The following is a 25,886-nucleotide window of genomic DNA, read 5'->3' on the forward strand; positions in this document are numbered from 1 at the left end:
CATTTGCGGAGAAAATACTTTCGGGAATATTTCCTGTTTTTATGATAGTTTTTGTTTTAAATTGCAGAATTGTTTCCGCAGCCAAAACTAGTTAATTAACTAGTTAGTTACTATTGACTAGTTAATCTTTGTTCCAATCCAAGGCTGAAGCTCCCGCTCCCAAAATCCAGCATTGCTAAGTCGGTTCCATGGATCAGGTCCATGGGATTCCTGTATGAAACGGTTGCAGAACGTCCGTGGGATCACGTGCAGTAGAGCCCATTTTGTTGGCGCTTAGACCCAACCCCGCGCAGATCGAAAATCCATTCACACTCTTTTTAACCACGCAAGCAAGCTTGATAATATAGGAACGGGTGATCTAGGAGAAGATCTAACTAATCTCCTATTTATTTACCTCTCAACCTCCACTCCTATTGTAATAATAGTAAACCAGTTGCAGAACCAGTGGCCTTTGTTGCTGGGTGTTAGTTTTGTGTGAGCTGACCCCCCACTCCCCCGGATTGGCCCCGCGATATACCGCCATTCCATCATCATAACCATGGAAGCTCCAAACGAGGAGTTTGTCCCGCAAACCCAATCCATAACAGACGTCTACTCAAACGATCCTGGGAGTGGAGTTAGCGTTTCCTCCGACCAGAAACTCCGCTGGAACAATTTCATTGCCCAATTCAAAAAGCTGTATGGTGCGGCTCCGGATTTTGTCGCCCGGAGCCCTGGCAGAATCAATATAATTGGTGAACATATCGACTATTCACTATACGATGTCCTTCCAACTGCTGTCAGCGTCGATGTTTTGATTGGCATCAAGATTCATCCTGCAGAAAAGAATCAAGAATCGTGGGCTAAAGTGGCTAATATCACTGATGCCAAGTTTCCCGCTAGCCAGTTTACTATTCCTAAAGATAGCGATATAGAAATTGATCCCAAGAAGCATGAGTGGGTTAATTACTTTAAGGCAGGCCTGCGGGTGGCATTGAAATGCCTGCGGGAAAAGAATAAGTCTGGGGACTTTGCTCCTGTTAGTTTTGAGGTGCTGGTGGATGGCAATGTTCCCCCCGGAGGAGGAATATCCAGCAGCGCGGCATTCGTCTGCTCCAGTGCGCTGGCCGGAGTAAAGGCCAATGGCTATGATATTTCGAAGCAGGAGCTTCAGGATATAGCTATCGTTTCCGAGCGTGCTGTTGGAGTATACTCTGGAGGGTACGCTATCCCTCACCCAATAAAACGCATGTATTATGTCTGACCAAACCCTTCCCAGAATGGACCAAGCAGCGTCCATTTTCTCCCGCCGCGGATACCTCCTCTACGTCCGTTTCTTCCCAACCTTTCACATCCAACACGTCCCCATCCCGAAATCAGACCCAGAATTAACCTTCCTGGTTGCCCAAAGCTTCATCACATCCAACAAAGCCGAAACCGCTCCACGTCACTACAACCTGCGAGTCGCAGAATGCACCTTAGCCACCATCGTCCTCGCCAAGATGCACAACCTCACGCTCCCCAAGGACTCCAGCTCGCTAGGCTACAGCCTGCGCAACTTTCATGAAGAACTAATGCGCAAAGAAGGCCGTCTCCAAGACCCTCAGGAATACCAACTCGACTCCATCATCATGGCTGCCGCAGATTACCTGACCAGGGAAGAAGGCTATACGCGCGAAGACATTGCTGCACTGCTAGAAATATCCGTCCCAGAACTCGAGAAGCAATTCCTCTCCACCTTCCCTGTGCAAGCGGAGCGCTTCTTTCTCCGCCAACGTGCCCTGCATTGCTTCAAGGAAGCAAGACGCGTCCTGGACTTCAAGGCCTGTCTTGCCCGGTCTCAACACCAGGGCCATCTGGACAATCACAATGTCCAATACCTGGGCCAATTACTTAATGCGTCCATGGCTTCTTGCCAAGAGCTGTACGACTGTACTTGTCCCGAGGTGGATGAGATTTGCAAGATTGCTCTGCGGGCTGGCGCGTTAGGGAGTCGAATTACGGGGGCCGGTTGGGGTGGATGCACTGTCCATATGGTTCTGCAGGACAAAGTTGCGGATGTGATGGAAGCGTTGAAGAGAGAGTATTATTCTCAGAGGTTTCCGGATCTTAGTCCGGAGATGTTGGAGCAGGCTATGGTTGTTAGCAAGCCATCGAATGGCTCTTTTGTGTAAGTGCTTCGTCTTTTGTTCGCTTGGATTGGTTTTGTCTGCAGCAGGATTGGGACGGCTTTTTGCTAATAGTACCCTTTCCTCTTTGGGGGATTGGATGACTAGGATCTCTGGAGCTGCGATTCTGGAAGCCGCATAAGCTTGTGAATACCTTCTTTTCATTCAGGTATGCCTTTCACACCAGGTTTCCTAGGACAAAGCGGGAATATTTTGGACACCTGATGGTGTTCATGACACTTTTTACGTATGCTGTTTTATATTGTCGAGCGATATTTGGTAACAAAGATATGTACAGATCTAAGCGGGAGTTTTAGAAACAATTCCTTCCTTGTAAATAATGCATAAATGGCTCATGGCCTGAAGGAATGCTAACAGGTTTGTAATGGTACATACATATGATGAATGGCATTCAGGCATGTGTAACTACCCAGGTAGATAGCCGCCATTAACCTGGATAATTAATATGAAGACTTCCATCATATCATGGCCTTGTTGTGCACTAGCTGCCAGGTCGTCTGCGTGAGTAAACACCCGTCAAGCAAGCCCCCAACCTTCACGCATTTACTTACGAGGGCGGATCTGTCGTTGGTTACACCAAGGGTGAACACATTTTCTGGAACAGTAGTTCCTCGTTGATTGGACACTCCATCAACCCAATAGTGTTTGCAGCAGTCCCCTTTGATTGGGATAATTCGCTCGTTTGAACCCGGAGAGCCGGAACGACCGGGTAACGATGTTCCACGAACCACGTGGCAGTGTTCCTGCAGATGAACGGCAAAATTGACATGCAGGAACTATTGCCTTGGTTTGAGTTGGTCCGGAGGTTGCTTTCAAGGGTAAAGCGGGACACGGGAGTGGTGGACGGGTATACCCGAATCATCAAGCTAGCCCCTCGAGCTAGCCCTACTATCCTCCCTCCCAACTTCTTTCTTTTTCTTTTTCTTTCTTTCTTTTTTTCTTTCACCACAGTGTATGTGGATTAAAATAGCTGTCAGTGACGATTTTCAGGCAATCCCTGATCCCGCATCACACTCTATCAATATGGTAACGCTACGCTATATCTTCTTCCCAAAAAAGGCACTTAATTTTTTCATCCCCTTAACATTTACCTTTTTCAAATCTCTCACCCCTCTCGACTCACCCAACTTCTTCTTCTCTTCCTCCTCCTTCTTGCGTTTCTTCTCCGCCCTGATTTCTGCCCCTTCGTCATCTTCCACGCCCCGTTTGCGGGAGAAGTCACTCGCTGAGCGAGACGCTAGCACTTTCTCGCGCAGTTCAGCAATGTGTTTCAGATGTCGGGTGAGGGGGGAGAAATCCTTGGGGCTTTTTTCGGATGATGAGAGGATGTTTTCGACCCGGGATGAGAGATGTTTGGGGAGATAGGATGATTGCAGGAATGATATTGCTGTGTGGACACGGAGTAATTGGTGGATGTCACAATTGGGTGATAGCGATTCGTTCGTAGGCGGTGTAATGACGGTGTCTGGAGTAGAGACATCAGATGACGTAAAAGAAGTAGCAAATGACGTTGTAATTGGTGTTGTGGAATCCGCGGTCTGCGAGTCGACTTTCTCAAACGAATTATTCGCCCCACTAGCCACATCGGACACGTCTGAAGTTGACGTTAGAATGTCTTCCCTTTTCACGCTGAGAATTGGAAGTTCCAATGCCCTATGTATAAAATGCTCTTCCAGGCTTGGTGGCAGCCCATTTGCCGCCATCCTCTCCGCCTTGGATACCAATTCTCGAACCAATTTTTCCTCATTGAGCCTATACATTGTCTCCCCAGCCTCAACAGTGTCGCATACAGCTGCCATTCTCGCCACTGCTTTTGATCTGAGCGAGCCAAGTAGAATTCGTCTTAAGGGCTTTGAAACGGTATCTTGAGAATCGAGCATATCGTCAAGCGGTTGGAACAATTTTTGGGCTGTTGAATAACCACTTGCAGGTGCTAATATCGGCAGAAGAAAAAACAAAAGGTCAACGGGCGTTGTGACGAGCAATTGGGCGTGTTTTGCAACCGTCGCTTTGGTTGGTGCCCAGTCCTGGACCACTTGACGAATGACCTCATTTGCTTCTACGCTGGAGCCACTAGATACCGTCCTGTTTTGTGCTTCACCATCGTGTTCATCTGCTATTGGACTCGCATTGGCTTTTGTTGTTATTGTTGTCATCCTGGTGAAGAGAGTGCTCCTTGGATTGGAAGCGGAGGAGGATATCGCCGTAAACTCGTAGAGACCCAATTTGGGACAAAAGAAGTATCGACTTAGGGTACCGGTTCGTGGGTTTACCAGGGAGATGAATCGAGCATCGTCACTTGCATTGGAGGGGAGGATGAGCGTTTTAGTAGATTTCGAAGGAACGGAAGCAGGTGTGCTTTGGTCGACTTCATCATTTGAAAAGTTCCTCGCAGGCGCAGATCTTGTCCTCATAATTACTTAAAACGGGTGATACAGTTGTAGAGTCAAGACATATGCATGATGTGCTTAATACGGAGTCGACTGTGGGTTGTTGAAGGTTATTGGAGTTGAGCACAGAAAGTTTGGTGATGGAATGAAAACTTTCGCTACCCCCCCCCCTTGACGCGTCGTGCTAAACGCGAAATAGACGCGGAAATGGGTTAATTTTCCGGGACGAAAAAAAAAGAGAGAATAATAATGATATGAAGTGAAAACAAAAAATACAAACACTGCAACAACCATAACACTGCAACACTACTAAGATAACACTGTCTTTGGTTAGCTGACAACCGTCTATGGCCGTAGAGTCAGATATGTGAACTGATTTATCCTACTCCTCCTACTTGCCGTCAACTAAACGGTTTAATGTCGCTGGTGAACTCCTGGATGAATCTGTGGCATCGATTTGTTTGATACGAACGAGCTATGGGCTGAGCAAGAAAGGGGCAACAATACAAATCTTAGCTTCTAAATTATCCAGATTTCTGTCACCTCAGGTGCTTGGTTGACGATAGTATGTTCATAACCCTTACTTCAATCTCAGCCCATTATTTAATAACGGATTTGAAAAAGTGGCGGATCTACATTGGCCTCCCAGATCTCCCTACGAGGCTCTCATGAGTTCCCCAAATGGCCGGAAGAAAATTCAAGAGATACAAAACCGTAGACACGCCGCCAAGTCCGCAGCGAAAAACATCGATACCACACCGTACGCGCGAACGAAAGCCAACCATCAACTGTTGGAAGATGGGTTGGGAAATGATATCGAGGAAGATGATGATGAGGAAACACTGCAATTGAAACTGGCCGCGATTGAGGCACGATTGAAACTGAAGAAATTACAGCAGAGCAAGTCCAAACCAACACCATCAGATTTTGAGGCGAGATCCAACGGCGGTATACCTGCTACTGCTGCCTCACGGCCATCCAGCCGGTTCCTTATGGAGCGCAAACGGAAAGCAGCAGACATATCGCAACAGGAGAACGTACAGGTACCAGTGTCGCCCACAAAAAGAGTGGTACCCACTACTGAACCAGTCTCACCGCGACGCATTGTACTTGGAATCGACAAGGGGAAGAAAGGAAACGAGATATCTTTAAGGCGCCCCCCAACTTCTAGGCCAGCGGGAAGACCAATACGCTCTGCGGGAGGATACAGGGATGATGTATTATTGCGAAGGGGACACTCTTCAGCCGGTCGAAGCACAGGCATTGCATTTGATGAAGCAGTACAAAGACCCAAGAGCTTTAGTGAAAGGATTGCTGAAAGCAGATCAATTGATAAAAGCAGGACAGAGAGGGCACAACTTCTGCACCGTAAAAGAACTTCTGCGTTTGCGGTGAACAAGGAGGAGATGGAGCGATTTCAGCTTGCGGCAAAGGAGGAATCAGGCAAGGCATCCGGCTTTGAGTCTCCAAGAAGAGGATACCACGTTGAGGAGTTTACTAGAGCCGATGTCATTCAATCTTTTCATCGGCCAGGATCCGCACTACTGAAAACCAAAAACATACCGAGCATTCACGCAAGTCCCTCTGCTAGAGTACCAACCACTGTACATGGAGCTACTAACCAAACTCTGGAATTTCCAAGCCAGGCAGACGGGGGTGCTGCACAATCATCACTGAAGAACAATGACAGTACCGGGAAAGACGAGCAAGATATGAACCCTACTAAATCCTCTGATCCGTCCAAGTTTGAGCCGTTTTCTGGCCTTCGCCTTTCAAGTCGCATTTTGCCTCACTCATTCCTGACCCGAACCCTTGATTCCAAAAGTCCAATGCGAATTCCCGACCTTCTAAAAACTATTAAAGGGCCTCAATTTGATCCCCCAGACACGGATGGCGATTACGTTGTATTTGGCATAATCGCCTCGAAGTCAACCCCGAAGGATCACCAAGATGTAAAAAAGGGCACATGCAAAAAAGCAGATCCTGACGATGACGGTTCAAAAAATACCTCCAAGTACATGGTTCTCACCCTGACGGACCTAAAATGGTCCATAGATCTTTTCCTCTTCTCCACCGCATTCCCCAGATACTACAAACTCGTCCCAGGCACCGTCATTGCCATCCTAAACCCGTCGATAATGCCACCTCCGCCTAACAAAGTCGACACCAACCGCTTCAGCCTTACCCTAAACTCATCTGACGACACTATTCTCGAAATCGGCAAATCCCAAGACCTCGGATTCTGCAAATCCGTAAAAAAAGACGGAAAAGTATGCGAATCGTGGGTCGACGGCCGAAAAACCGAATTCTGTGAGTTCCACATCGACCTCCAATTACGCAAGACAACAGCAAAGCGGATGGAAGTGAACAGCGGACCCGGCCTCTTTGGACCGGGTGGGCGTTCGGGCTCCCGCAGTGGCATGTTTAGCAGGAGCCGCGCGCTTCAAGATCGGGACCGGTATGGACTGAAGTCTGAAGGCGCGCAGACAGACCGGTCTACAGGATCTACGTATTACGTTGCCCCTCCGGTTCCAGGAAGTTTCTCAGCGGCTCGCCTACTCGATGCAGATGATCCGTTCATTGCTGCTGCGAATGACTTTCAGCGCGGTGGTAATAGTAAGCTGGATCGCATGCAGAAGCGCCTCGCGGACCAAGAGCGGGAACGCAACATTGCAAAATCGCTTGGGCAATCTAGTTCCGTTGGGGCTGAATATCTTCGCCATAGACAGGCGAATAGCGCTTCTGGGCGTGATGGTGCTGCTGTTGTTGTTACCGGTAGTAATGGGCTCAATTCTGCTTCCGTAAATGGTAGAAGAGGGGACAAATACTCTGCGCGTGCGGAACAATCAGCACGGATAGCGCTGGAATTGGACAGCACGACGAAAAATGCCAGTAATGTCAAGTTGGGTCCGATGAAGAAGTGTGCTGTTAATAAGAAGACGAGGTTTGTTACTGCCAAGGGCATCAGGGATGCTGGGAGGGATAGCATGGGTGGTCCTGTGGAGGTTGGTAATAACAATGTCGATTATGATGATGACTTAGATATTACGTAGCATTTTTTCATTTCATTGTTCTTGTGATAGAGTTGGTATTCTTTTTCTCCTTCTCACCCTCCGGAATGATTTTCCTTTTTCAATTTTTTTTTTTCAAATTCTTTTTCTTTTCCTTTTTTTTTTGAGAGAGAAATTACCCTGGTTTCCTCACAGACAAGATCTGTATTTGCGAGTTATGAGGTATGCTTTTGATTTGGGGTTGTTATTGCTAGATAGCATGCTTTTCTCAAAAATGAGAAGACTCTTTACACGAATGAATGAAAATATATCCTCTTCCCACCAAGATTAGCAACTCCATATTTGAAATAGACAGAAATGAGAATAGAACGGCAGCAGTCAGTGTTCTCATACATGTAATATAATTCAATTTGGTACTTTCAGCTATGTTACTAGGGGACCAGGACAAGAACATCCTTTAAAAAAAAAAAAAAACCCTATGAATGAAATGAATGAAGGGAGGCATGGAGGCATGGAGGGACGAATGGGAGAACGTATAAGGGGGGCGCCGTACTTGTAAACAGGAAAACGGAAACACTAAGTCGGACATTGTAGAAGTAGAAGAAACATATATTTCTTCCTTCTCCTTGCCAAAAAGGAAAAAACCTAGAATCAGGAACTAGGCTTGATTGAAGAGTAAATCGACAAAAACGAGCGCTGAAAACTTATTTTTGTGGAAAATAAAAACTCGGAACATGACCTAAGTAAGCACAGATATTCAGCCAAGCCGGTTGTTCGGTCGGATGCTTGAAAGAAATTCATATGAGCAAACAAACGGATGTTGAGAGGGGCAAAGGTGAGAAAGTGCTGCCGTGATAATAGAAATAAAGTAAATGCCTTATTGCCGTGGTCGTAATCTCGTCACAAAATAGATTAAAGCAGTAGGAGAAGGGGGGGAAGCAGAAACCTGGGAGAAGAGCATGTGGATAAATCAATAGACATAACAAAACGGTACAATAAGGAAAAGGTGTGTACTGATTGAAGATAAAGGATGCAACCAATCAATGTGGCATGAATTCCAAACAGGGGGAAATTTTTGCGCATATAAAATGGGGGCTTCTAATATTCCAGCGAACGACAACATAAACAAATCTCCTTTTTTACTGTGTGCGAGATTTCTTTATAGCAGGCTCCCCGCTGTCACTAGATTTAGTTGCGACTCTCTTTCTCACTTGGGATTTTGTTCTGGTCCATCTGGCGAAAGGGCTAACGCGAGTTACAGTCCCATTACTGGTGTGAGAGGGTGTGTCTGAACCTAGAGCGACCTGTCCTTCCTTGATATGGGAGCGGAGGGAGCGGCCACCAGTAAGAGAAGTTGAGGGAGTTGACACTGTCGTTTTGGATGGTGGTGTTATGGGAACACCTTTACTGCTTGCATGAGGAAGATCGCTATTAGATCTGGATTCGTCGTGTTCATCAGCTTCACATTTCTCCACCGGACCTGCAGCCTTTTGACTGTTATCAGATTTCAAGCTAGGTGTTGTTCCTCGCTGGGGCGCAGTTGGGAAAAGCAGACGTGGCTTGATGGATGAACGGGTGAGAGGGCGGACACGCGGGAGACCACCCTCTGCTAGAAGATCGGGTCGACAAGCCAAAAGCCCTTGGTCAGTCTCGTCATCATCTTCTTCTGTGTCGGAATCGAATTTTCGGAATGTCTTCTTTCCACGGCTGTAAACAAATATTAGCAACTTTATTATGAACGACCGCAAATCTCTATATCTAAACAACTTACAAAACGTAAAGCATGCCATCGTCTCGATGCAAGACTTCCTCCATTTTCTTGTCGCGCGTAGCTTGCCGAACTCCCCTTGCTGAAGTGGGTCCATCATTAGGTCGACAAAGGAAAGGGTTGTCTGTGGTTTCATGCACTTCAGGAATTCTATCTCTTGAATCGGTGAAGATCGTAATTTTATCATTTGCTTCCATCTCCGCCTCCGCTTCAAAGCTTTCCAGAGAAAACCCCTTAAACTTTTTGCCCTTTTGCCTTTTAGGTGTAGGCATTTCATGGTTGTTGTGTTTAGTGTCGTTCTTGAATAGGGTACGAGCAACCACACTGGGATCGGGGACCGCCTTTTTGCGGGGAGTTTTTGCAGGCGTCGGGAGCATATTGGCCGTTAGGGTCGTATGTTGACCATAGATGTTTGGCAAACTGAGTGAGGCAGATTGAGAAGTAGGGTGAGTTTGCCCTCTGGTGTTATCAAAGAGTGAATTGGCTTGTGTGACCTGTTGGGTCCCATTCCCCTTCCGATTGCTTCTCCTCGTGGGAGAAGCTAGTGGTGACTGAGGCAGGGAGAACGCATCCTGTTCAATGGGGCTTATTTTCTTCGAGATTCCGTCCGTCGAAAAGTCGGTGTCATTGGGTGAGCACTGGGTAGAAGGCGTTGAAAACGACGGAGAACCTCGAGACGCCTGTCGGTTTGCTAAACGGGCAGATTGGCGGGTCGAATGCGGCTCGAATGCATCGAATCTGGGGCCATGTCGCGGAGTTGGCGGTGTTCCAATAACCCGCGGAGGTGGAGTTGTCGCCATGGCAATATCTGCCTTGCTTTATTCCTTCTTCTGACTATATATCTCCCGGCTGAGCAACGAACGTTCCGGGCGGTTAAGACTGGAATTGTCCAGGAATTGCCAACCAAACTCGAATAAAAGAGGCACAGCGGCGTAATTCACGATTATGAATAGCGTTAAGTGATATCAGAAGGGGTGCTGCGCGTCGTCTTTGTATACTTGTTGCCGTACAACGAGGGAAGGAGGAGATGGAGGGCTGGATGATGATGATGTCGGGTGTAATTGAGAGGTTGGTTGAAGTTGACTGTGGCTGCTTCGGGTAGACGCGAAAAACTGGGAGGCTGAACGGCTTAGCGCGATAGACGCCCCTACCCAAAACAACAACAACCACTCACGATAATTAAACGGCTCGCCTAAGGCACAATTCATTATGTTTAGTTGACTTACGACACAACACTTGGCTGTGTCTATGCCGTTAAACACCCCACCAGAGACTGCTCTTTAGGTATCTAGAAGAATATTATTACTTGAGAGACACACCCACACATTCTGTTCCCAACCTAGGCAACTACCAAGGTACTAATTGTCCTCCGTGTAAAAGATCACTCACTTCTGCTCTTGTCACCATGGCGATGTCCAGTGCTCGTGCACAAATGGAGAAGCTGGAATTGTCAGATGAAGACACTGCGGAGTTGTTGGCATCCCCTTCAAAAAAGCCTGGTTTTCCAACTCCCACGGACAATTCCCGAACTGCAACCGCCCCGAACTATGGACGAAGTAATAGCACACATTATGATCGCGAGGAAGCACGGGAGGCGTCTTTACAGAGCGAGTTGGAGAGCGTGCGCAATATCAATCGGGTTGTAGAAGGCATCATTGATAGCCTGGAGCGTGCAAAAGGCAATATGGAGGTATGGCAGTCGAAAAATTGGCATTGCGTTGCATGCTGTTGGGGCACTTTATTTACCTTGTTTATCCAGAATGTTTCCCGCACCGTCACATCTGCATCTGCGCTTTTAAATACATGGACACGAATTCTGTCCCAGACCGAACAGAACCAGCGACTTATCCTTAACCCTTCCTGGCAAGGAGCCTCCCAAGATATCGCAGACATCGAAAACGAATTGATCTTGAGACAGCAGGAGGCGGAGAGGAAGGAGATGGAACTCCAGCAGCGGAGAGAGGCCGTGGCTCGAAAAGCGGAAGAGGAGGAGCGAAAGAAAGCTGCTGCGGCTGCTTCGAGGGGCGCACGGGGGACAACACGTGGGAGATCGCGTGTACTTGGGAGAACTCCTTCTACAGCGAGCTCGTATAGCGGGGCACGAGGTACAAATACGACAAGAGGCACGACAATGACAAGGGGTATGACGACACGGGGAACTACTGGCATTCGAAGGCCTACAGCTACGACTACAACAGGATCCAGCGTTGCGAGAGCCAGGGGAAGGGTGCGGGGTCCATCATGATAAAATTTAAGAGTGCCTTGATAATTTTGCTTATTAAATTAGAAGTTAAATGATACCCCTAGAATTTACACATCATTTCACTAAAATGACCTCTCATTTGTGCTCGGGATCTGTGTTGATATTCAACCCCATCGTAGAAGTTGAAGAGTTCCGCCGAGGCACGCCAAGCCGCTTGTTAAATATTAGTTACCCAATGATCATCCAATGATCATTCTTACGCGTATCAAACAACCCATCCAGAGCTCTTGACCAACCCGATAATAATTGAAGACAAAGCTCCAAGAGCTCATATCTAAAGCTCACCAGATAACAAGAAAAAGAAAGGCACTTATGGGTAACCCCTCTAACGCCCTCTTACCATGAATTTCGCCCCTTACCAAGAACAGTCCCCGGAGATCGAGCGGGCGCTCTCTCCTCCTCTCGCCGATGCGAACAGGTCAAAATCCCCCCCCACCACCCAGAGCCAGAACCAACGTACATCACCTTCATTTCCCCCGGCAGGCGGATTACCCTCACCCAGCCATTTTGGCGCAGCACCTGGGGTAGGAGACACGGGTTTCGGAAGAGATGTGGAACGAGGCCGATTAAGCTTAGGCGCTTTCGAGACCAGTCTTCCCATTCGCATGGACTTTGAGGCTATGCTCGCATACCTTTTGCTGCCTCCAGCTGGGGGGGTGTTTTTGCTGTTGGTAGAGCATAAAAGTGACTATGTGCGGTATGTTAAACAGCACAGGGCCCTGCCAATCTACTGGAGCCGTCTGTAGGACTTGGATGTAATCGCTAACGGGAGGGCGATTATTTCTTAGATTCCACGCCTGGCAATCTAGCATGCTGTTCACTGTGATATTTGTACGTATCAACTCCATATTGCTATACAAATGCATAAATACGCCTCAAAAAGGAATCCTATGTCCATACGATCCGGAACGACTCTTATCCTAACCCCCTTTTCCTCAGATAATTCACATTATATTCTCCTGGTCAAGCTTTATCTCATGGCTCCTGTTCGTCTGTGACCTAGGCCTTATCGGCTTTCTAAGCATGCGCGCATATCGAGATGGTAAGGAATCAAAGGATCCCTCTAGTTTTACCCCCTTGCTGTACTCTGCATATTTCCTTTTGCCAAAATAGGGCTGATCAAACCCTCACCTCTCGCTACAGTGGACTCACTCGAACACTACGAAGTACCTTTTTTCGGCCGCCTCGCGAACTCCTTCGTTGACGACGAATAGAAACCGCCATTTGCATACTTCTTTCAAGAAAGGGAAAAGATAATAACGAACAAATAGACCTTTTTCCTATCCATTTATTGCGCCTGATACCCCACCGAGCCCACTCTGCGCACTTCGTACGGAGTACCCCTCCTCGTGCGCTACAGATTACCCACCTACTTCCGAGATACTGATGCAAGGTATCCAACCAGCTGACCGTAGCTTTCTGACACACACATATAAGTATATATGTGGGTAATCCTAATTACTTCACTGCACATTTTCTTTCCTCCTGTGTTCCCATGTAAATCCGGTTCAGCCAGATTCCCCATCTCCGTGGTTATTGATAATTTTTCTTGCTTGGGTTTCGAAGCGTTCATTTGTTGTACTGTATTCTGTTGCTGTTGCGATCATTATCCTCTTAGTTGCGCGGCGTCTTGTGATTGTATATTGGCAGCTTGGAGATTTGGAGTCGAAGGATCACTGGGGGGTGAAGATGTAGAGAAATTGAGGGGATCTATGTACAGCAGCTAATTTTGTATAAACCACATTTGGTGATTGTTCCAACACCTTCCTGTTTGTCTTTCACTTTTTCATTTTGTTGTCTACTCATATTTGCTCAACTGGCTGATATGTATGCACTCTATTCCTTTGCAGCAAATGAAATCATTATTATTTTCTCTAACACAAGCTTGCCCGAGGAAAATAGCTTCATTCACCAGCCTATATTAGAAAATAAAGTCAATTAAGTAATATCCACTACTCTCTGGTATTTCACAATTTGATAAAGTATCATCACTTTCATTTGGATTTCGTTTGCCCAATAAAATAAAATGACAGGAAAGAAAAGAAAAGGGAATAGCGCAAGAGTAAAGTGAACAAGCAAACGTAATGGAATCAAGGAGGAAACACTGGCCGGTTGAAATTCAATCAACACCAAAAAGCAGAAGGTAATTAAAAAGAGCCAATAAAATTTCAAGACAAAGTCATTCTGAAAGACAGATGGTAAAACAAAGGAAAGAGGAAACAAGAGACCTTGTCATCAAAATATAGACCATCAACAAAACATCAGGGTGACATTTTCCTACCACCGAAACAACAAAAAATAAAATAAAATAAAAATTCACATCTCAGAGTCCAGGAAAATAGAACCAGAAAAGGGTTGGTTGGTAGGTGTTTCGTAATCGAATTCAGTATGGAAAAGGGCTTTACTTTTGAATGCTCATGCGTCTTTGTCAACATCTTGCCATAGGCCATAGTCGCATTAACAGTTCTGCAAATAATTACTCGGGACTAGGCCGGGGTGGCTTCGCTGAGGACTGGTTACTTCTGCTTCCCACCATCCGTCATCTTGGTGTCTGAGAACTGCCAGGATATCTCCTTTTGCAAAACCGAGCTCCTCAGGGATGGCGGCGTTATAGCTATACATTGCGCGTGCTATAAAAAAAGAGGAGAAGAAGAGGCGTGAGTCAGTGACATTTATGAAAAGAACAAGTTCAAGTGGTGTAAATTAACTTACCATAGTGTAACACGGGCCGTCCATCTAAACTAAGATGACGATTACCATCTGTAGTTGCCACACTCCGGCTTCTCACACGGCCACCTTGGCTAACATCCGGTGCGGAGCCGTAGTACGTTGACATGGGTCGTGCGTTGCTTCGCCGACCGCCTTGACTACCAAAATCACTCTTATAGCCTCCGCCTTGTGGATCAATCTGATTACTTGATAACTGAAGCTCCATTCCACTCGCGCTGGATGGTCGATCCTGGCGTCTGAATTGCGGTTGGGGTGAGATTGCACGTTGTATTTGGTCGTTGGGGGAACCATGATGAGAATACTGTTGCGGTGAGTAAGAATGACTAGTAGCCGCCTTCGTTGGGGTTGCTGATGGAGACTGGTGGTATCTGCTGGACATGCTGCCCGAGTGAGAGTAATAGGAAGAGGGACTTGGGTTGTTCCTGCTGTTGTCGTACTGCTGACGTGAGTCTCCACGGGACGAGGGCTGGGGGCTCAAACTTCTTCGTGGAGCAGTGGAGGTTGGGCGGGGGATTGCTGTGTTGACTCTGATTTCCGCCTGGCTTGTGCGAGTATGGTTGTTGTTGTTGTTGAACATTTCCTGCGTCTGTCCAACGTATTTACGAGTCGTTTCCTGCATCTGCGCTGACGTAAACGCCGGCTGAGGAGCACCAAGCCGTTTCATTGATGGATCGTTATATGCGGGAGGGGGAGTTCCGCGCTGGGCAGCGGCGATATTCCCATCTCCCATCTGGCTAGAAGCGACACTTGGAGGAACTGGGGTGGTGATTCCATGATAGCGGTCGGCTGAGACGCGGACTGATGCCTGTTTCCCTACCCCTTTGAGATCTGCAAGTGCCTGGGCAATGGGATCAAGGTCATTACCATCTTTGTTTGCATTTGCGCCTGCTTTAGGTGCGGCATCGGGTGAGGCAACGTCAAAAACATTGTTGCCGACGTTCAATTGGAAATTGGCTCTAGGGTCAACAGGTTCAGGGCTGCCCGAGGGGAGATCAGAGACGTATGTTGGTTTTTCATATGGGGACTTAACCGGACTTGTCTGTTTTGGCGGCGCTGTCCAAGTATTGCGGCTCGTAGGGGTTTTAACCACTGTTGCATTTGGGTTCTCTTTATCGTGCTTACTTTTTCTCCGGAATGGACTATTGCTGAAAAAAGTGCTTTTTTTCTTTTGAACTTGTTTATCGGCAACCCTTCCAGGAAGAGGAGTGTCGTTACCCGTTTTTTTCGGAGACTGTCTCCCGCTAGATGGCTCCATGCTAGAGAACGAAGTTGGGTTAGAGATGTCACTGTGAGAGCCCCTGCTAGATGGCCTATTTCCACTGGTTCCACTGCTTCTTTCGGACGGTGGTCCCGTTCTGCAGAACATCGTCATCCCATCTGTGGGGTATTCGTTGTGAGGCACATTTCGGATATCTCCATGTTGACTTGGTTGATAATTGGGTGGAATATTTACTCCACGTCGAATGTCAGGGGGCGGGAGCTGCGTCTGCGGCTGCTGCTGAAGGTGTTGCTGTGATTGTTGTGGTTGTTGAGGTGGCGGATGTTGTGGTTGTTGCGGCTGCTGTTGTTGTACCTGCGATGGCTGTGGCCTCTGCGGAGTTACGTTAGTTTCTCGGCTTGCTGGCGTCGGCGGATCAGCAGCATGTCCTCCCATCCTCATCGCGAGTTCGGATTGGGGGTCATGATGGGATTCATAAGTAGACGGGGCGGGCGAAGAACTTCTGTAAGCTGGGTTAATGGCCCGCTGGAACTGTGCAACTGAATAACCCTCTTCTTCAGATGTATCTGAAGAAGTGTTGTTAAGATCCCCTCGACAAAAGTTAATATATTTGGGTGGATCAGGGATTTCCTGCCCTGTTCCTCTTTCTATTATAAAGCTGCTGATATCCTTTTCTACCTCGCAGCTCTCGAGAGATACCCGGATCCTTTCGCAGGACTTCTTCCATTAGAAACGATATTGCAAATTGTGAATGAGCAGCTGAACTTACGGCATCGTCACTAACACATGCTGTGGAAGCGATGTTTGCATAATTCCACAGACTGCTCTTTGTAAAATCCAACCGCTCTTCTTCCAAGTCTTGAAATTTCTATCATAAAAGTTAGAGCATATACCCAGAGCATGTAGAATCCATAACTTACGTCGCAAGCAGCTTTCCATTCTTTATTCCACCGACCAGTTGTCTCCTCAAGAATTTTTACGGCAGATTCATATTCGCTGCTGTTGGCGGCCAGTTGTATCTGCGCCTTCTCTAGCTTTGCTTTGTTTTTGCGTTCCTCCTGACCCATCACCATATGTCCTTGTGCCAAGTAGCCTTTGATTCGGAGGCAGTCTTGCTCGTAGCGATCCCGCGACTAGTCCATAAATCCTTGATTAATATTCCTAGGAGCATCAACCTATGGTAGAATTGACTGGATACCTTGTTGACAGCTTGCGTCTGCTGTATTTTGGTTTTAAGGAGCTTCTCAATGCCATTCTGCACGATCTTTCGTCGCTCCTTCATACCACCAGAAAATGCCGCTAAAGGCTCTTCTAACTCGCTCTTCATCTGGGCAGCAATGGCTGCATGGGTCTTGCCAATTGCCTCTGTCTCTCCACGTACTGTATCGAGCGACGCACGCAGTGAGCCAGACTCCGCAGAACCAAGGGCTTTCCGGCTTAGAACGAGGAGCTTTCTTGCATATTCATCTTCGATGGCTGCGCGGGCTGTTGTATACAACATGAGGTTCGTTAGAACTGCTTATTCCGAACATCACTTCCAGAACAGTGGCCTAGTATCACGTACTGTTATAGAAGGCTTTCAATTCATCACATGTAAGTTTCGCATTGTGAACGCGCTCCAACATTGGCCCCACTCCTGCGTCATCCTTACCCCAGAAATTGTTCGCGACTTGAAAATATCTATCTCAGCTTCGTTCGATCAGAGTGTTTGAGCAGGAGAATGGCTGCAATCATACAGGATAACGCGACACTTGGGGTCTCCGAGACTGGCCCAGGCATCCTTGGCCGTTGTGGGTAAATTCCAACCACAAGACAGACTTATGGATACGGATATAGGAAGTCGGGGCTGGATGTCTCTCAAGCAGGGTCGACCAGCGGCAGCTCGAAAATGGTATGTAATTGGGGGAAAGAACAGAAAAGAAAAAAAACGCCTTTATTTTGCAGCAAGGACTTAATGCTCCGGAGAAGAGGCAGTCCGTATTATCATTACCTGAGTCCCTCTGCGGTCGTCGTTATGGAAGCGTCGCAGCAGGTAATTAGATAGTAAGCAGAAGTTCGAGGCGTCGAGTTTGTTTACATGACCTGGTTTCTCGGGGCAACGCCGCCAAGCAAACTTGGAACCTCGGACAACATCACGCACTGTGTCTGTTTTGTGGCGTGCATGCCACAAATTGCTACTAGAACGAGACAGTCTACAATGACAGGAACCTTTTTATTAAATGAGGGCTGAATCTAGAAACGTCTTTTGTATTTACACGCTTTTGTGCTGAGTTTCCTCTTCAGACAGATAAGAAGTAGTTAAACTAGTTCAGTCCAAAAAGTCGTGAATAGTTGATTACAATAATTCTTGTATATTTAAAGGAACTCATCAAGTCTCTCAGAAATTCAGCTCATTCTCTAGCAAGAGTGAAAATATAGTAAAGAAATAACAGAAGGGTATGTTTAACAATAACTATCTTCAAGAATGGCATTCAACATAGTGTAAAATCAAAAAGTCAAGAGAAATACTCATATTGTAATCGGCTATTCAAACCACTGAACTAGTTAACTAGTTAGTTCCCAATCATTAAGACGAGCTTTTAAGCCCCGGAATGGATTAACCTTTCATCCATTCATGTGATGATCTGCTTATGTGATCATGACCAAAGGCTGTGACTGCCTGAAGCAGAGTTCACCTGACTTACCAACCTCATCTCTAACTTCATTGCCCAAGAGACTCCTCTCAACCTCTCCATCTATCCTCTCCAGCCCATCCTTCACTTCTAAACTCTTCTCTATGACATCGTAGAAAAAGCTCCCAAATAGACCTCGTTCCTATTGTGCCATTTTCCTCGGTTTGTCAGCTCCTCGTCGAGCCTTTCACCACTCCCACAATTTTCGCCGTTCCAAATCCAAATGACCGCATCCCCTACTTCATGAGTTTCCCTTCTTCCGCTCAATCTTTGATTGCTTCTGGCACCGACAAGCCATCAGCTTCCAGGACGGCGAGATCCCAGCCGTCTGCCTGGGGTCCCAGTGCGTCCCAATCCAACGTCCGCCGTGGTCCCGCTCCCCTTTGCACCAACCTCTCCAACTCAAACATTAGTGGATCACCTCCTCAGAGGCCTCTTCAATCTCAGAGTCCAGCTCCCAGTGCATCTGTAACATCTCCCCTGACGTCCACATTTTCCGCCATCCTGTCATCCTCTACCCGCCTGTCCAATACTCGAAGGAATCCTTCCCCTGCACCCACGCCTGTATCTTTCTCCTCGCTTCAACAAAGTGGCGGACAACAGCAACAACAGTCAGGCCAAACAATCTCTTCTCCAAAAACTAGATCCCTCACACCTTCCTCAACCTCGCATCTGGCTACCTCGACGGCTTCAAGCGGAGGCAGTGGGGGTGGTGGTGGTGGTGGAGGTGGAGGTGGTGGAGTTGGTGGCGCGGGTATATCCAGGAGTGCTGCGTTCTCTCCACTGTTGACGGGGACAACAATCAACTCACCGACAGGATTCCCATCTGACAAGTCCGGATCTGCTGCGACATCAGGGATTAACACTGGCCAGTCGTCACTGTCAAAAATTTCCGTTGCTCAGGTGTTCCTCCTATTGGATTCCATCAACGAGAAGGAAGGTAAGGAAAAGTGGGAAACAAAAGCTGCTCAAATTCACAAGGTACGTATTATGAAGTATTATGCCGCACCATGGGCCGTTGCCTGTCACTTCATGACCCATAGCTAATAGCTCTATTCAAGCTGGTTGATTCAAACGGCATGGAAGTTTTTGCGAAATATTTTCGTCGCCTACTTTCTGGCAACGCCCCCCAGATCTTCCCAGGGATCAATAAGGTGGTGGAAAATGCAGGAAACTATCCTTTGCTAGTACAGGAGGTTCACAAAGTGTCACAGGACCTGGAACAAGCTGGAAAGATTGCTGAGACTATTGATGCATCTGATGGTGATATATTTCGTGATTTTGACCTCTCAACTTTCCTTGACCACTTCAAATTAGATCCCATAGCCAAAGTCTCATTGACACTTGCTTTTAAAAATGTCAGCAAGGCAGATTTGCGCACAAAAGGTCAGTTTAATTTTCCCTACCTTGCATTATCCCTAACTTCGCCTTCCCCAAAACAAGAAATTCACAGAACAAAACTGACCATTATAAATTGTCTGTAGCTGATGCCATCCTTACAAACTCAACCCCTCAATTTCTGCATAGTCTCTCAGCAATCTCTGAATCAAACAAAGATTTCAGCACGTCTTTTATCAGTCTCACCCTAGAACGCTTTATCCTATACCCGCCTCGTAATTTCGACGACGATATTAAACAAAAGCTTGTATACGCGTGCCGGACGCGATACCAATCCACAGACATGGACGTGCCTCCAGAAATTGAATCCGTCTTGCAGATGTTCGGATTATCTGATCCCCAGCTGTCTCTAGTTCGTCAAATACTGATTCGAGGACCCAAATCGATGAACAGTCAAGACAGTATCGTGGAGACTATAAATTCAATTGGCCCCAGTGGCTGGAGCGAAGAGCAGATCGCCTCCGCTTTTTTATACATAATAATTTCCCCTAGCTGGCGCCAATTCTCCCCCGAATTACTTCTCACCACTGTCCAAAACCACCAACGAGCCGAACCTTTTAATTGGTCAGCTTTTATGCAGGCCTTTGACCGGGGTGGCCTGGTCATCGATCCGAATCAATTTGTTCGACTATTTAATGCGCTTGTAGCTGTTTCCAACGACAATCCAGCTGTTGATGTTCAGCGGCTTTGGAGTGGAGAATGGGAAAACCGAGATACCCAGCTGTCCTTTTTATCAGCAGCCCTCTCCGCCAACATCGACGTTTCACGCATTCCTAACTTTCATCCAACTTTCCCTCCCAACATTTTTAGTGATGCTTCTGAGACTGTTCGTCAGCAAGCTGAACAGGCCCAACATAGCTTGCTTCGCTCGCGTGACACAGTGAAAGCCATCTTTGATCTCGTCCTTAAAACCCCCGGAACATGGAGCCTTCCGGACAGCCAAAGATTTGTCAAAACAGTTCTTCAACACGATCTCCCTATATTCCTGTGCTCTGCGTTTGCTATCCCTCAACCATGGACCACCGTTCAAATCAACTTCGTCATGCGATCTTTCTCTATTTTCGTCGCCAAGCGCCAAGATGGTTACCAATTTGCGCTACATGGTGTTTGGAAGCTCAATCGAGAGTGGGTGGTAGAACAACTCTTTCATGGATTTACTCAGGACCCTTCGTGTACTGAACGTATCTACGAGCATGCTGTGGAACATGGCTGGCTAGACTACATTTTGGAATTCACCAACGGTCTAGCTATGGACCTAGCATCATTAGCACACCGAAAGGATGACTATGATCTCGAACAGTGGGTCAAGAGAGCTGCTCAAAAAGCCCCTATCGATATGGGGAGCCTGTTGTCGAAATTCTTGAAAATCAAGGCCGATGATGAACTACGTGTCCAAAGGAAAGAACAGCCAGCACCCCAAATGGTTAGCCTGTCGGTTAAAACAGTCTATGCGCTTCTGCAGATTCTTGAGGACTACATCGTGGATCATGAAACCTTGACGCCAATCCAACGCATCTGTCTTCAAACTTACCCACGGTTGATAAATTATGGAGAAGGATTCGATGATATTATCGAGGCTAATGGAAACCATGGCAATGCAATTCCAGAAGAAATCGATAAGCAGATGCAAGAATTATTTGGCAAGATGTATCACGAAGAACTTTCTCTGCGCGAGATCCTCGAATTGATGCGACGGTACAAAACGTCGCGCGACCCAGCAGAGCAGGATTTATTTACTTGCATGGTTCATGGCCTTGTGGATGAATATAACTGTTACCACACATATCCACTGGAGGCATTAACCAAAACAGCTGTCATGTTCGGTGGAATTATTAATTTCAAGCTAATTTCCGGTATCCCACTCAAAGTTGGCCTTGGAATGATACTCGATGCGGTGCGGGAACACGAACCTCATCAACCGATGTACAAGTTTGGCGTTGAAGCTATCGAACAATTGATAAACCGCCTTCCAGAGTGGGCTGGATTTTGCAACCTTCTTTTGCAAATTCCCTCTCTCCAGGGAACTACAATCTACCGTAAAGCCGAAGAAGTACTCCGAGATCAGGGCCACCATCCAGTAAATGAAGACGGCGGAGCTGAGTTGAATGGATTACCCGATGGCTTGGCTATGACTAATGGCAATATTGATGACCTCCTAGCCACTGATACCACTCAACGCAAATTTTCTTCACTACACGTCGACCCTCCACTTCGCCCGGAGATTTATCGTGACCCAGATGAAGAAGTTCACGACAAAATACTCTTCATTTTAAATAATGTTTCCGAACAAAATATTAATGTGAAGCTAAAAGATTTAAAAGATGTTTTACAGGAAGAACATTACCAGTGGTTCGCCTCATATCTTGTGGAAGAACGAGCAAAATTGCAACCGAATTTTCAGCAGCTTTATCTCGACCTTTTAGAACTTATCAGCGACAAGACACTTTGGATGGAAGTTCTCAGAGAAACTTATGTTAGCGCCATACGTTTACTGAATGCAGACTCTACCCTGAACTCAGCGACTGAGCGCACGCATTTGAAAAATTTGGGTGGATGGCTTGGTTCTCTAACCATAGCCAAAGATAAACCGATAAAACATAGGAACATCTACTTCAAGGAACTTCTTATCGAAGCATTCGATAGCCAACGCCTCATGGTTGTCATACCTTTCACATGCAAAGTACTAGTGCAAGCCATGAAATCCACGATTTTCAAACCCCCCAATCCTTGGCTAATGGATATCCTTGCTCTTTTGATGGAGATATACCATTTCGCGGAACTGAAAATGATTCTCAAATTCGAAATCGAGGTTCTTTGTGGAGATCTGCAACTTGATTATAAGGCTATAGAGCCCTCGACTTGTATCAGGGAGCGGCCAGCACAGCTGGAAGATGGTATCTCGTCAGCAAATATTCCTGAAGGTCTGGAGGCGTTTGAGGATATGTCACTCAGCAACATGAACCGCGTTATTCGGAATGAGAGAATATCCTCGACCTCGATCATTTCCAGTCTCCCTAATTTAGATCAAATCTTGGTGTTTCCCCCATCCGCTAGTACCATGGCTGATCCCGGCGTCCTGAGGCAAATCGTTCATAGTGCAGTAGAGCGAGCTATTGCCGAAATCATCACTCCCGTTGTCGAACGTTCTATTACAATTGCATCGATCTCAACGGCCCAGCTGATTCTGAAAGACTTCGCGATGGAACCTGATGAGGAAAAGGTTCGCCAAGCGGCCGGGACTATGGTTCGTGCGCTGGCAGGTAGTTTGGCGCTTGTTACGTGCAAGGAACCCCTAAAGATGAGCATGACAAACTATATTCGAATGATTCAGCAAGAATTCTCCGATCAGCCTATGCCTGAAGGCCTCATCCTCATGTGCGTCAATGATAACTTGGATGCGGCTTGCGGTATCGTTGAAAAAGCAGCAGAAGAGAAATCTCTCCCTGAGATAGAAAAAGTCATTGAGTCACAACTTGAAGCCCGTCGTCGCCACCGTGCAACGCGTCCTAACGAACCGTTTATCGATCCTTCTATTAGTCGATGGGGATTTTTCATCCCAGAACCGTTTAGGCAGGTTCCTGGCGGCCTAAACAAAGAACAGCTGGCCATATATGAGAATTTTGCGCGCCAATCCCGGGGAGCCGGTCATAGCCACATTCAAAATGCATCGACTGACTCCGGGAAACAAATTCCTGACGTTCTCCAAGAGCCTTTCCCGGCTATTCCTAATCTATCCACTCCGGCTGAACAGCCAGCTGTTCCACACCACGTGGCACAAACGCAGCAGGAATCCAGCCTGCAACAACCCGCCATCGCTGCTGCTCAAGGCCAGATGAACGGTTTCCTTGACAATGCTAACCCTCGCGAGAAAGTAGAAGCTCTTGTTTCTCAGCTGCAGCTCTCGGCTCGAAATGCTTCAGAAGAGCGTTTAAAGGACCTTGGACGGGATAACGCCATCCTTCAGGACTATAATCAGGTTTTCCGCACGATCCTGACCGCACCGAACGGCGAAGATTTGGCGCGATTGGTGGCTCTCAAGATATGCACTACGTTGTATTCTCGCACTGAGAGCCGTTTGGAAATCGAACTTCTTGTACACATACTGGCTAAGATCTGTGAACTATCTTCCCTTGTTGCTAGGTATACCTGGGCTGTACTTGCCGATGTGGATGATGAACACATGTTCAATGTGCCAGTCACTGTCGCCCTTATTGATGCAGGGCTTTTGGATCTTCAACGTGTTGATATGATCCTCGCAAAACTCATCCAGGAGAAGAATGTTCCTGCCCTGGAAGTGCTCTCCAACCTTATCGACCAAGTCCTTCTGAACGATGAACCTTCCGCTCTGCGATCGGACTTTTCAGGCAGTCTAGATGCGATGAATAAATGGGTTGTCGAGAACCCAGATCTCAGTGTTGCTAAGGATATTATCCGGAAGCTTCGTGAATCGGGCATACCAGAAACTGCCAACGCACTTCTTACGGACCAGGCCCGTTCAAAGCGTGACCAGATGGAATACATTTTCAGTGAATGGATTGGCGTGTATAAATTTGCCTGTTCTAACGACAGGACTTACAGCACATTCCTGAAAGATATACACCAAAGACAGGTCATGAACAATCAGGAGGATTCGGCTCTATTCTTTAGGCTCAGCATCGATATCTCTGTAGCCATGTTCGAACATGAGTGTCAGAATCCAAATGGGAATGTTGATGAAGCGTTCTTATATATTGATGCGCTCGCGAAATTGGTGATCTTGCTGGTTAAGTTTCAGGGCGAGAGCACTGGAGCCGTCAAGGCAAGCAAGCCAGTCTACTTAAACTCCATCCTTTCGCTTCTAGTTCTTGTCTTGAACCACCATCAAGTGATGAGGGGCGACAGTTTCAACCAACGGGTATTTTTTAGACTTTTCTCAAGCATCCTTTGTGAATATTCCATGTGTGGCTTGGAGAAGGCGGACCAGCATAAAGAAATGATGTCCGTTTTTGCCGACAAATTCCTGTCCATGCAACCCAAACACGCGCCCGGGTTTGTCTATGCATGGCTGGCATTGATATCCCATCGTGTCTTCGTATCTGGAATGCTTAACCTGCCAGATCAATCGGTAAGTTCTTCAGATTGCCTTTGTAAATCGGATTGAATCCTTACTAACCGGTTAAAATTAGGGGTGGGAATCGTATAGTGAAATTATGCAAGTTTTGCTTCCATACATCGGCGACCAGCTAAAGCCAGCCAATGTTTCATTTGTTGCAAAGGATCTATACAAAGGCGTTCTTCGCATTTTCCTTCTGCTCCACCATGATTTTCCCGAGTTCGTAGCGGAGAACCACTACCAGTTTTGCAATGTCATCCCGTCGCACTGCGCACAATTACGAAATCTTGTCTTGAGTGCATACCCATCGACGTTCCAGAAACTACCCGATCCATTCAGAGATGGTTTAAAAATTGAACGGATAGATGAAATCCGCAAGGCTCCCAAAGTTGCTGGTGATGTTGTTGCTTCTATTCGACGTGCGAATTTGACCGATGTAGTTGATAACGCATTCCGATCGACTGTAACTGACAGCGCGGTTCAGCAAATTTGCGATGCTGTATCAAACCCCCCTGTCAATAAGACCGGGTATTTTTACACTCCGATAAACGTGGATGTTACCCTATTGAATGCGCTCGTCATGTATATTGGGCAAAACGCAGTTACATCTAGTCAAAAGGGTAGTGCATCCGCAATGTTCAGCAACTGCCCACATACTACTCTTCTCGAGAAGCTTTCCAGGGCCTTTCAACCCGAAGCTCGATACTACTTTTTTAGTGCTATTGCCAATCAGCTGCGGTATCCCAACAGCCATACGCATTACTTCAGCTTTGTCATCCTCCATCTTTTCGGGTCTGAGCAGCCCGATCAAGACTCGGATATTCGCGAGCAGATCATTCGGGCTCTCCTTGAGCGGCTGGTCGTTCATCGACCCCATCCCTGGGGCTTGATAATCACGGTGCAGGAGTTACTTCAGAATGGCAATTATGCTTTCTTCCGCTTGCCATTTATTCAATCGACGCCTGAGGTAAGGGATATATAATTCTGAAATATAACAACCTATTCATTGTGGAATTTTTTACTGGAAGTTCGATCACTAACGAAAATTGTCATTGCAGATTAGCAATCTTTTCAACGTGCTGCTTCAGCACATCCAACATCAAAGCCCGAGGGCGGCGCTGACTTAATTGATTATTCCAACTGCCCTAGATGCAAGAACATACACTTAAAACCTA

The 25,886-nt window shown here is 46.9% G+C and overlaps 8 protein-coding genes across 8 annotated transcripts; 5 read left to right on the forward strand and 3 right to left on the reverse strand.

Annotated features, from left to right (window-relative positions):
* Positions 1–538: 538 nt before the first annotated feature.
* On the forward strand, positions 539–2,153 carry PADG_00561 (galactokinase; the record flags this gene model as incomplete). The annotated part of the gene is made up of 2 exons (XM_010757585.1): positions 539–1,200; positions 1,259–2,153. The coding sequence occupies 2 exons, from the start codon at positions 539–541 to the stop codon at positions 2,151–2,153; spliced, it is 1,557 nt and encodes a 518-aa protein (XP_010755887.1).
* A 1,052-nt stretch (positions 2,154–3,205) lies between these two features.
* On the reverse strand, positions 3,206–4,582 carry PADG_00562 (uncharacterized protein; the record flags this gene model as incomplete). Its single annotated transcript, XM_010757586.1, has 1 exon — positions 3,206–4,582. One exon carries the CDS (start codon positions 4,580–4,582, stop codon positions 3,206–3,208), a length of 1,377 nt encoding a protein of 458 aa, XP_010755888.1.
* Positions 4,583–5,226: 644 nt separating this feature from the next.
* On the forward strand, positions 5,227–7,611 carry PADG_00563 (uncharacterized protein; the record flags this gene model as incomplete). The annotated part of the gene is made up of 1 exon (XM_010758097.1): positions 5,227–7,611. One exon carries the CDS (start codon positions 5,227–5,229, stop codon positions 7,609–7,611), a length of 2,385 nt encoding a protein of 794 aa, XP_010756399.1.
* Positions 7,612–8,708: 1,097 nt separating this feature from the next.
* On the reverse strand, positions 8,709–10,137 carry PADG_00564 (uncharacterized protein; the record flags this gene model as incomplete). Its single annotated transcript, XM_010758098.1, has 2 exons — positions 8,709–9,276; positions 9,341–10,137. The coding sequence occupies 2 exons, from the start codon at positions 10,135–10,137 to the stop codon at positions 8,709–8,711; spliced, it is 1,365 nt and encodes a 454-aa protein (XP_010756400.1).
* A 605-nt stretch (positions 10,138–10,742) lies between these two features.
* PADG_00565 (uncharacterized protein) lies at positions 10,743–11,582 on the forward strand (the record flags this gene model as incomplete). Its single annotated transcript, XM_010758099.1, has 2 exons — positions 10,743–11,027; positions 11,097–11,582. 2 exons carry the CDS (start codon positions 10,743–10,745, stop codon positions 11,580–11,582), a joined length of 771 nt encoding a protein of 256 aa, XP_010756401.1.
* Positions 11,583–11,941: 359 nt separating this feature from the next.
* On the forward strand, positions 11,942–12,814 carry PADG_00566 (uncharacterized protein; the record flags this gene model as incomplete). Its single annotated transcript, XM_010758100.1, has 4 exons — positions 11,942–12,297; positions 12,389–12,431; positions 12,540–12,642; positions 12,714–12,814. 4 exons carry the CDS (start codon positions 11,942–11,944, stop codon positions 12,812–12,814), a joined length of 603 nt encoding a protein of 200 aa, XP_010756402.1.
* A 1,243-nt stretch (positions 12,815–14,057) lies between these two features.
* PADG_00567 (formin-binding protein HOF1) lies at positions 14,058–17,328 on the reverse strand (the record flags this gene model as incomplete). Its single annotated transcript, XM_010757587.1, has 7 exons — positions 14,058–14,230; positions 14,313–16,266; positions 16,319–16,417; positions 16,470–16,682; positions 16,748–17,034; positions 17,114–17,218; positions 17,286–17,328. The coding sequence occupies 7 exons, from the start codon at positions 17,326–17,328 to the stop codon at positions 14,058–14,060; spliced, it is 2,874 nt and encodes a 957-aa protein (XP_010755889.1).
* Positions 17,329–18,464: 1,136 nt separating this feature from the next.
* On the forward strand, positions 18,465–25,838 carry PADG_00568 (CCR4-NOT core subunit CDC39; the record flags this gene model as incomplete). Its single annotated transcript, XM_010758101.1, has 5 exons — positions 18,465–19,202; positions 19,283–19,607; positions 19,706–24,723; positions 24,785–25,678; positions 25,770–25,838. The coding sequence occupies 5 exons, from the start codon at positions 18,465–18,467 to the stop codon at positions 25,836–25,838; spliced, it is 7,044 nt and encodes a 2,347-aa protein (XP_010756403.1).
* Positions 25,839–25,886: the final 48 nt, after the last annotated feature.

The sequence above is a fragment of the Paracoccidioides brasiliensis genome, assembly GCF_000150735.1.
Source record: "Paracoccidioides brasiliensis Pb18 unplaced genomic scaffold supercont2.1, whole genome shotgun sequence".
Classification (NCBI taxonomy): Eukaryota; Fungi; Ascomycota; class Eurotiomycetes; order Onygenales; family Ajellomycetaceae; genus Paracoccidioides; species Paracoccidioides brasiliensis.